General features: G+C 31.8%; 1 protein-coding gene across 3 annotated transcripts in view; it reads left to right on the forward strand.

The window, feature by feature from the left end:
- LOC142332545 (bridge-like lipid transfer protein family member 3B) overlaps nt 1-12,068 on the forward strand; it is a 130,704-nt gene that overhangs the window by 76,801 nt on the left and 41,835 nt on the right. For all 3 annotated transcript variants that reach the window (XM_075378999.1, XM_075379001.1, XM_075379000.1), the window contains one exon: nt 8,383-8,639. In XM_075378999.1, coding sequence (XP_075235114.1) covers nt 8,383-8,639 — 257 coding nt within the window. The remainder of the gene's footprint in view (nt 1-8,382; nt 8,640-12,068) is intronic.

Here is a 12,068-nt window from a genome sequence, read left to right on the forward strand (position 1 = left end):
AAATATGCTACCGCAATTTGTAAACCCACTTTTATTTTTCAATATGGTGGCCAGCTTAAATTTTTTCAACAGTACTTTTTTGCATTTTCAGTTAGAGAATGAGATTTTAAATCCTTTTTTAATGAAGTTTCGGAAAATTTGTTATTTATTTGTTTTATGGAGGATGCTTATATTATTATTTATTCTTGATTTGGTTTAAAAATACTATTTTTTTGCTGATATAAACCGTTGCAAGTGTAGAAATGTAAAAGTTACATTATTTTAATGCTAAGGCTTATTGTAAAATAACTGTAATGGGCTACATCAGGCTAAAAATTAGAGAAGTTTCATTGTAGTAGTGTCTAAGTAATAGCATTTAAATGATATCAGCTGTTATCAAATTGCATTAAATTTTGCATTAAATGATGTACACAATTCAGATTAACAACTGGTCAAGTACTTTGACCGGAGAATTCTTTGAAAGTTGAGTTTCTGTTAGCTGATGTGATAAGGTAAGTGCTTGAATAGACATTAATCAATTTATTGGAAGGCAGTTTTAGATTAGCCTTGGTAGAAACAAAAAACCGTACAAAAATTGTATGTGTGATTAGGTACATTACACAGGTTAATAAAAAAAAATTTGGAACCGAGATAAAAGTAGATTAATATGTACATTTTTTATGCTGAATCTTAAGCACAAATGAAATCAGTTTTTCTTCATCACCTTCAGATTTTTAGTTATGACCGTTTAAAATATTGAGAAACTTCTTAAATGGTAAATACAAAAACAATAATAATTACAATTAAAATTCCTACTTCTATTTTGCAGACATTTAAGTTTATCCTAATTTGTTTTTTCTTATTTTCCTTTTGTGATAAGTGAAGTCTTCTGTTTTTATCATCCAGCAGTAGTCAGTCACTCATCGTAGATTAATCCCATCTGCCTTGATAACATTGTTCCATCTGCAATATATCTTGGTGGAATCTTTCTCCTTGTTCATTACTGATGTCACCAAGTTTAAAGGAAAAAAGTCCAAGTGAGAATGAGAATGTAAAAAATGAATTTTCAGTGATATTCTGCAACCTTTTTGTAGTTCACTAAGAGTTCATTTACAAGCTGATCATGGTTTTCAGCTTTTTTCCCCAAGAAAACCAGTAACATCTTTGAATGACTTCCATGCCACTAGTTCTTTAGGTTTGCTGTCAAATATATTTTCACAAATTAATTTTTCTTATTTATGCCCCAATGAATATTTCCTCTTTTAATTTGGCTTCGCTTAATCATGAAGAAACCTAGCTAAATATTTAAAGCCATCTTCATCTGTATCTAATGTTTTTACAAAATTCTTCATCAGGCCTAGTTTTATGTGTAGAAGTTGTAAAATAATATGACCTGGGGAATATTGACAACATTTTCCTTTCCTGGGGTAAACTGATTTTTTTTTACCAGTCTAACCATGCAGTGTTTATCTGTAGCCTGACTATCGCACAAACACAAGAAACACATGTATTTTGTAAAGCCACTCTGGAGACCGAGATGAAGAAATCAGCTGATTTTGAAGTCGAGAATTCTAAGGTTCAAATCCTACTAAAGGCAGTTACTTTTATACGGATTTGAATATTAGATCACGGATACATATGTTCTTTAGGTGGTTGGGTTTCAATTAACCATACATCTTAGGAATAGTCGACCTGAGACTGTTCAAGACTGCAATTCATTTACATTCATACATATCATCCTCTTTCATCTCCTAAAGTAATACCGTAACGGTGGTTTCAGAGGCTAAACAGAAAAAGAAGAGACCGAGAAGAAACCATATCACTTTCAGTTCAGCAATGATTTGCCATGAGTGTTCATCATACTTAATAGCTTTTAAGATTTTTGACATACTTAATAAGATTCTTTAATTCCTACAGCATATATTACCGGTATAGAAGAAAACTTATTCAAATTATGCAACAACACTGCCTTTATGCTTCTTTTTGATAAGTCAATAAATAAACGCCAATCATGAATAACATATTCATTGTCCAGTTCAGACATTAACCCCTTAACATCACAGCAGGAAAAAATTAAACCATCTGTTCTAAAGTATTTCAGTAAATTTTTGTTTTGATTTCAATATACTGAAATTTTAGTATCCTTGGTTTATAAATTCCATTCTTTAAGACGTGAACCTAGGAGTTAATGTTCTGACAAATACAAGTCACGAATTAGGTTGCTCAGTTCTGCATGTGTGATGAGGTGAGTTTCAGTATTTGACTTCTGGAATGTAATTAACATATATTGAAGTTGAGGTTTCATTGGTTGAACCTTCTGGATAATCAAAAATTTCTTTCCAAGAAGTTGGAGTGTGTAAATCAACACCATGAAGTACATGTCTCATAGCTGAATGAACATTTGGGTATGCGATACTGTTTTTATTGTTTGAATTGAAACCGGTAACATTTATTAAGCAAAAATAGCAATCATCATAATGGTTAGTAGGCTCTCACCAAATCATAGATACCCCAAACGGCAAATGCTCTATTTTACTTCCTTGTATGAAGTAAAGGAAGTATTGTGATAGCGAAACATTTTGGATTTCATATTTCAACAGAAATATCCATTTTGACTATACCTGAATCCATTTTGACTAGTTTCAGGATAGTGTCTGTACATATGTATGTGTGTATGTATCTCGCATAACTCAAAAACGATTAGCCGTAGGATGTTAACATTTTTTATTTAGCACTGTTGTAACATCTAGTTTTGCACCTCCCTTTTTGATTGCAATTGAGATTAAAATTAAAATTTTAATTAATGAAATATTTTGATCTTAAAGGAAAGGCACATAGATTCGAATCAGATTTCATCTCCTTTGTGTTTTTTTATTTATTTTTTTTTAAATTTAAATTATTGATTTATTAATAAATATTAACTTGTGATTGTAAAAAAATGTTTACAATAAATAATTATTCAATAACTATAAAAAAAAATGAAAAAATCAGAAGTTATTAGTGAAATAAAATTCTATGTACTTGTAAAAATGTGTATATATAATTTAATAGGCATTATTGCATATGTGTGTATTTAATAGATTTGGTGAAACATCTGATTATTTAATATTAATTGAAAATTATAATCTAGAATCATATTATTTTTGCATTTTTTAGTTTAATTTTATTTAATTATTCTGGAATTTCTGAATTTAACTTTAATCTACATTCAAGTTAACTACAGAGTGACTGAAAAATAGACCCTCACAAGAACAACATATACACTGAGGCATACATGCCCAATCTTTAATAAGTTCATTATTATTAATAAGTTCAATCTTTTAGTTCATTATTCCTTTGATATTATCGGACAGTGTTTCTCCCCAAGATGGAGTTGATCATCATTTCATTTGTTTTTTGTTGCCAATCATTTAATCACTCTTAGGTTTGATATAATTCTTCTGATCTTAATTTGTGTACAGATGTTTAACAGTAGATACTGAAAGTCTCTACCCTTTTCTTCAGACCAAACGTTCCCAATAATTGAAAAAACTCTCTCAACTGAAGCAGATGTCCCAGGCGAAGACATCACAAACTCAACCATTTTACAAATATTGCAACATGAAGTATGAGTCATTTGAAACACTTTAAAAATTTTTTCCACTTCTCTTCAATAGTATCTGGTACTTTTTTAGAACTTGAACCACAACCTATCGTTTGGTTTTGAATTACCTGGTTCAACAATGTGTGTTTATCAAATAGATCATCAATATTTTTGGAATATTTTATAATTTCATTAACAACTTGTGCACTCTTCTAAATCAGACCAGTTCGTATATTTATCCACTGAAACTTACTAATTTTATCGAAACTGGTTCTCCACAAAGTATTGGATACTAGAATTATAAAAATTGTCTACGCTTGAGAAGAATTTTTGTTCCTGAACATCATTATTTTCTTTTAGAGTGCATAGCAATTATTTGGCAGAAGATGGTATAAATTTGTGGATTTTTCTTTCCTGAAGTTGACAAATTGATTCAGAATATGCCTGAAATGCTTCTGCTGCTGTCATGAAATTAGCTTCCAATTTCAGAATTATGTTATTAAAAATAACAGTAGAGTACCGTATAAAAATTTCAAAAACAGTTCACTTTTTAGATTTTCAAAAAATCAAATTATAATTTTGGGCATTTGTCACAAGATAAGTATGATTTTAGGCCATCAAAAATTGAAAGAATTTCAATTGCAGGTAACAAAGTAAGGAACCTTGTGCTTTCTTTTTTCCTGTTTAGCCTCCAGTAACTACCGTTTAGATAATTCTTCAGAGGATGAATGAGGATGATGTGTATGAGTGTAAACAAAGTGTACTCTTGTACATTCTCAGTTCGACTATTCCTGAGATGTGTGGTTAATTGAAACCTAACCACCAAAGAACACCAGTATCCACGATCTAGTATTCAAATCTGTGTAAAAATAACTGGCTTTACTAGGACTTGAACGCTGTAACTCTCGACTTCAAAATCAGCTGATTTGGGAAGACGCATTAACCACTAGACCAACCCAGTGGGTTAAGGAACCTTGTGCTGCTATGAGATAACAAAATTCTTTAAGTTTTATTACTCTTACTGTATATACAAATAAATAAAAGTCACACAAGACCATGTCTTGTCGAATATGGCGGCTGGGGTATCATTACAGTGTTGTTTTTGGCAAAAAAATTGACAAACAAGCAATGAAGTGTGAACAGGCGCATTAATCCACAAATGTGGGCATTTTTTTTGGTATGCTTCACGCAAACGGCGTTGAACTTGTAGGTAATACTCCTTATTGATCATTTGACCTTGTAGCAAGAACTCTGATGCACTATGCCATTAAAATTGAAGAACACACTGAGCATAATCTTCACTTTCGACCATACTTGTCGAGCTTTTTTCGGTCTTTGTGATCCAGAATGCCTCCACTGGGACGATTGAGCCTTAGTTTCGACATCATATCCATAAACCCATGTTTTATCACCTGTTATGACTTGTTTCAGTAGTCCTGCATTGTTGCTGATCTCATTTAGCAACTCCTGAGCAACTTCCATTCACTGCTGTTTTTGTTCGAAATTCAACAATTTTGGAACAAATTTTGCTGTCACTCGTTTCACATCCAAAACTTCTGAAAAAAATTTAATGGCATGAGCCAATTGATATCCCAACATCATCAGCGACTTCTCTGATTCTGATTCGGCGATCATTCATAATCATTTCTTTCACTTTTTCCACATTTTATCAGTTGTTGATGTGCTGGGATGTCCAGGGCACTCGTCATCTTCAACGTCTTCATGACCTTCATGGAAACGCTTATACTACTCATAAACCCTTGCTTTATTCTTAGCAGACTCACCAATAGCAATATTTAACACTTTTAAGCCATTGCTACACTTTATTCCATTCTCTAGCAAAATTTAATACATTCATCCATTATTTAAACAAATAAAAAATTGCCGATCGTATCAAAACATGTGTATCCTTTTGACAGCTGACAACCGACTAAACATCCAATATGGCTAAAAATGTACAGATACTTTTCAAACATGTTTACCAATACAACAACGAAAAAATCCTGAGAATCAGACTAATACAACCCATAAAATTTCAAAATTCTCATTACTTTTTGAACACATCTTGTATGTGAAAATATTTATAAATTTTTATAACAACTTCTATGTCCAGCGGTAGAGAATCATATACTGTTTGTACTGCATTGTGTATAATATGGGCTGAGCAGCCAATTCCTAAAAATAAAATTAAGGTCTATCTAAATCACTTTGAACTTTTCTGAGTAAATTTCATTCCCCTTTCTCTTCACACCACCAGAATTACTGTTAGTGTTATCAGCAGTATAACAAACCAACTTTTATTCAAGTTTGTATTTTTTCACACGCCGCAAATGTTAGTGTGTCAAAATTTGAGCAGTTTCAAGTAACATTTCATTGCAATCGATACTGAAATATCTGACAACAATCGGAATAAGTTTTACTTCACTTCTGTTTGAGCTATCCATCGTTACTGTTACATAATTAATGTTTTCCAAAGAATGCAATACATCATCAAATATAAATGGTGAAATAATTTTAACAATAATTGCCTTGGTTTAGGTTCTAGCAGATGAGAATTTTGGGTCATATAACTTTTTAACCAATTTAGATGTGCAGTCTGATGTTTTGAAACTGAGTTCATGTCTTGCAATATGGAATGAAAATGTGAATTATTTAGCAGCACACTCCAGATCACTGTTAATTGTTATTCCCGCCTTTGGCTTTAAAAAAATCTGTTATGTTTGCTGAAGCAGTAGCATTAATAGCATTCCTATGTTTAGCTGTTTACACATGGTCTTCAATATATCATCACCCTTTCCTTTATGTTCCAACAGAAAATTTTCCAGTACATAGTATGCATAAAACAAATTCATTGTTATTGTCATTACACAATTTCAAAAGTCTGTATTCCTGTTGTAAGTTAACATTAAACACACATTTTCGTTTGCCCATTGCTAAACGATGGGACAAAAACAAACAGAGATAAAATTATCAAAAACATGTAGACGAGTTACTTCACGTACAAAAACAACATAAATACATTGCCCCTGTTGTGTTGCCAAATGATTAAGTAAAAGGTTGTAGCAAGACTAGTAGCCATGCCTCCATCAAAATTGATGTCAGCGCTTGCTCCAAGGTCGGCTGAGAGAGGCACGGCCGTAAGAGAATGTTTAAAAAAGTGATGTTAAACATATATAGGTTTAAAATTAAAACCTCACCAGTCATAAAATTCTCAAACTCCAAATATTTTTGCTACCCTGAACAGCACTAAAAAACTGGGACTGTCCAGGCTAAGCCTGGATGTATGATAAACCTAACCATGGAATGCAATAAAACACAGCACAAAACACACACACACACACACACACACACACACACAAAAATTAACAAATCTCAATGTTCAGAAACATTTTAATCTAGTAAAATCTTTCACTAAATTTATGGCATCACTTATGATACAATCATTATAATATGTGTATGATAAAACCACTACCACAACTAAAGAAAATAGCAAGTCATATTAAGAGCTGAACCCATACTGAAGAAAATTTCATCACGTTGAATTACTCATTACTTGGCTCACTAACATGTCTGGTTTGACATGAAATAACATCATTAGACTGTTATGTATCAAATATAGGTCTACAGCATGCATCATAATATAAATTAGATATGAATAAGCAAACATACAGACATAATATTGTATTGTTTTTTCCACAAATGATGGAACAAATAAATTTAAGTGATTGTAACTTAAGAGCATTACATAATGCGAAAAAAAAAAAAAAATCTTATGCTGATCAGTGTTGTCATTGTCAGACATCATTTGCCAATATCACACAAATCTTGTCTTTTTTTCCTAACTTCTCCCCTCAAACTACAAAATATGAAGGTAAAAGTCTCCTTACTGATTATATGTTATGGTAGAATAAATTCAATCAGTGGTTTTTCTTCATAAAAAAATATTAAAAAAAAAAAAAAAATCATATATTATTCAAAGCAGCTGGAAATGTTTTATGACTTTCAGGTATGAGTATTGAACTTTGTTTTCAGAATCATATTCATTGAATTACAATTTAACACTGGTTTTGATTCACTTTTTGAAGATTTTACCATTCTTCAATAACACAGCTGAAAACAGGAGTAAGTGTTAGCTCATTTAATCCAACCCATGTTGCTTTGTTAGAAGCAGCTGAATTGTCAATTGGTCAAATGAATTAAGACCAAGATATTGACCGATAACTGGAATTGGTTTTACAAAGTAGGCACCTTGACCACTAGTGTGACTTTCTATACAAGTCCAGAATAGGAAGCAGACTGCTTGGACATTGCAACAAGTACTTGCTATTCCCCTAAGCTCTAGCGTGTATCTTACTGACTATCAGAATGTTGCCACAGATAGAACCAGGCTGATACAACTCCCATAGCTGTGAAAGAAGAAAAAAGAAAGAAAAGAAGAACTTCCAAAGAAAAATAAATAAAAGAAAGGGAAGAGAAAGAGAGCACATTACCGTAGATACTGCTTTTGAGCTAGTTAGGATAGTTTTACTGTCTTGCCAAGGATATCTTTACTTACTTAACCTTGTTCATAAATTTGAATTTTTTTAACTTCAGCTGTTTGCAGGTTTACTGGACATTCATCATTATTAGTACTTTTATGGCCATTTTACAACATTTTTAGCATTCAAACTAAGAATCTCTTTGTACTGTTAACAAAGAGGAATGAGATATGTTTGACAACACATTAGGCATTCAGATCAAGTACATTTACATTATATAGTTATGAAATCAGTCAGATTCCTTTTTCTAATGCAGTTTGTACATTTTTTTTTTTTTAACAGGGTAGAGTTACTCTTGTCGATCATCCATTGAATGACTGTGTGAGTGGCAGTCGAAATCACTACCTTCCTCCTTTACATCACACCAGTAGTTTATCAGTTAATATGATATCACCTACGACACCTGCTGCACCATCTGAAAATAAAATACCGTTTAATTTATCAAATTCTGTTAAAAAAGGTTTTAATACATTTTTTACATCAATTGATTCAGCATTTAAACCCTCCAATGATGATGCAAGTGATACTGTCTCACTAAGGTAAGTTTAGATTTAGTCATTATTATTCATATTAAGAATTTTCATTATAGCCTCTACATCCACATATGTATATCCATTGATCCAGTGGAGATGATGGAAGATATAATCTTCTTCTTTTTAGAAGAATGTATTATATATATATTTTAAAATATATTTATATATATTTTTAAAATTTTAATTTTATAGTTTATTCGTTGTGCAGATTTTATTGTTATCAGTCAACCTTGTAAAATTAGGGTGTACAAAAAAAAAATCAGGGTTTTAAAGCTGTTTAATGTACTTAACTTTGACACAGTAATGAATCAAAATAAATGAAAGTCTAACCTCAGTTTTCCCTGCAAGTGTTCAATGTGAGCATCTTTTGTCATGAAGCACACATCCAACTTTTAGGCGAGTTTATCCCATATTTTAACCATCATGTCTGCAGTAATGGAAGCGACAGCTGCTTCAGTTCTGTAGCTTAAATCAGGTAAATCAATAGATAGCAGAAGAAGTTACACAAGATTCTTTAAGAAACCCTGAAGTAAAAGATCATATGGGATCAGGTCAAGTGGCCTTGAAGGCTGCTGCAAAAAAGCTCTGAATCGGGTCCATGCCAACAGTTGGGAATAACATCATTCAACTGATCCCTTACAAATTTATGTCAGGGAGGAGGCGCACTATCCTGTGGACAAATAAAATTCTCTGATCCATCTTGCAATTGAGAAGAGCTGTGTACACAACATATCTAACTAAATAAACAACTCTTGTTACACTTGCTTCAGTGAAAAAGATTGGCCTGTAAGTTTATCTTTGGGATGTCACACAGAAAACATTTAATTTTGGGGGAGTTCCTTCCACATTGTAAGAGTTCACAGGGAATTTCTGACATGAAGATATAGAAATTATACATATTAACTTTTTCACGAAGATGAAATGTGTTGTCAGTAAACACAATATAATCAAGAAACTCATAATCATCGTGCAACATTTTGATCATGACATTATAGCATGCATAGTGTAGCCAGTAGGTTTGAAAGCCTGTAAAAGATGTAAATGGTATGAGTCATATCTAAGCATTTCCTTAAAATATTCCACACTGTCATAATTGCTAGTTTGCAGCTGGCCTTATTAATTTATTTTTTAGGACTACTAGGAGAGACTTCCTGACACATTCAACATTTTCCTTCATCTCATACCCTTTCCTTTACATATGCATCAAATCATTTCAAACTGATTATGCCATTGACAAGTGTTATCATTCTGAGGATCACAAATAAATACACACACTTATACTTACTGTTGAACATTATATGATATAAATAAACGGTTTCATATTGTAATGTGAAAAAGTACTCTTATATTCTTATTTGCTCTTGACTTAATAAGGCACTAAAATTTTTACTGATTCTTTTACCAAATATCCAAAAATTTTGGTTTTACTCCCCATGTCTGTCTCAGCAATAGCAATACACTCATCAATTTTTACTGGATCCTTAACCAATTAATTTTAACAAGCCAATGTTGCAACAAAGGAAGTTTGTATTGAACTGAACTTCACATAGCATATAACCAGTTCTGACTATACAGAGTGAATCATGAAGTTCTTGTGGGACTTTCATAACCAATTTTACTCATGAAAATAATGGAAAAGTTCATGTAAACATATGTTTGAAAATGTTTCATTTTAGAGTTGCATTAAATCCAGTGAAAGATTTCACTTGAATTTCAGCTACCCTGATGAAATGAGAACATACTGAAATTTTTATTAATTAAAGGGGAAAAATTAGTGATTTATTATGGTTTTTGTTTCTGAAATAACGAATGGTCTCCAGAACTGTATCTGCAGCAGTTTTTGGGAAATTTGGGGTGAAACCAATAAGTTGATGTGAAAAACCCTGTTTTTTATGTTTGAGATAACTTTGTTAATTGGGTAATCTTTACATATATATTTCTTTTGTCCATGTGTACGTGACTGAACTCCTCCTAAATGGCTGGACTGATTTTGATGAAATTTTGGGTATGTGATTAAGTTGATTCGAGAATAGTGTAGATTCACAATTTGATCCGATAGAAAATGTTTTTTTAATTTATTTATGTGTTGTTGATCTTGGGATGGTTAAGGTTCACAATTGGATCCGGTAGGCAGCACTGCGATCATGTTTAGAATTGCGCACTTATTGAGAATATTATACTATATTATTATTTATTGAAATAATGTTTTAAAGTGTAATTAAAAAATATATATTGTGCAAATTTATAAGGTGCAGTATTGAAGTGAGTATTTTACATGATGTTTCATGAATTTTAATGATGTATACACGTGCATTCAATAATAATCAACTTAACCTACAAATTTAAATTGTCAGTTCTCATTTGATTCTATGCAACTTATGAAGTATTGAACAGCTCTTTGAAAATAAAAATGTAGGTTTGTAAAATAAATGTTAACATTTATATTTAAGTTACTTATAATAATTATAGTTTAAAGAATATTTCACCCACCGGGTTGGTCTAGTGGTGAACGCGTCTTCCCAAATCAGCTCATTTGGAAGCCGAGAGTTCCAGCATTCAAGTCCTAGTAAAGCCAGTTATTTTTACATGGATTTGAATGCTAGATCGTGGATACCGGTGTTCTTTGGTGGTTGGGTTTCAATTAACCACACATCTCAGGAACGGTCGAACTGAGAATGTACAAAACTACACTTCATTTACACACTCATACATATCATCCTCTGAAGTATTATCTGAACGGTAATTACCGGAGGGTAAACAGGAAAAAGAAAGAATTTAAAGAATATTTAAAAATTTGAAGTTATAATTATTGTAGCCGATTAATTTTATAAAAAATTTTCTAAAATTGTTTTTAATTTACAATTATCTAAAATTTGGTAAAATAGATGTAAGAATGACAAAAATTATAAAAATTTCTACCAAAATTTTAACTGCATTGCTTTTTTTACAGTACTTTAATTTTTTATTAATTGATTAATTAAGCTATCACATGAATCTTCAAAATTATTAAATAAAAAAATTTTAGAATGATCTTAAGTGAAAATTAGTAGTAATGTGGATGAAAATGTATTAATTACACTAATTATTAATTTTACAACGTACACGGCATGCACAGATACTCCATAACCATTGGTTAAATAGAACGGCAGAAGATCAATTGACGGACAATGTAAATTTAAGAGACCAGGTTGCAAACATACGTGCAAATGAAAGTCAAGAGCATCACAATGAACGTCTTCGAGCTAATGCGTTGAGACAAAGAAAGGCATGTCAACGAGTCACCTTTGCACACAGAGCACATGATCAACAGTGCATGCAAGAACGTCGTGCATTGACATGTGCATCACTTCACCGCCTTGCGTTCGAATATGAGCCAGAAAGAGACTATTCATCACGTGCACTAATTGTCATCGTTAGTATGGACAAAGAATGCCA

This window comes from Lycorma delicatula, chromosome 11 (genome assembly GCF_047948215.1).
Source record: "Lycorma delicatula isolate Av1 chromosome 11, ASM4794821v1, whole genome shotgun sequence".
Lineage (NCBI taxonomy): Eukaryota > Metazoa > Arthropoda > Insecta > Hemiptera > Fulgoridae > Lycorma > Lycorma delicatula.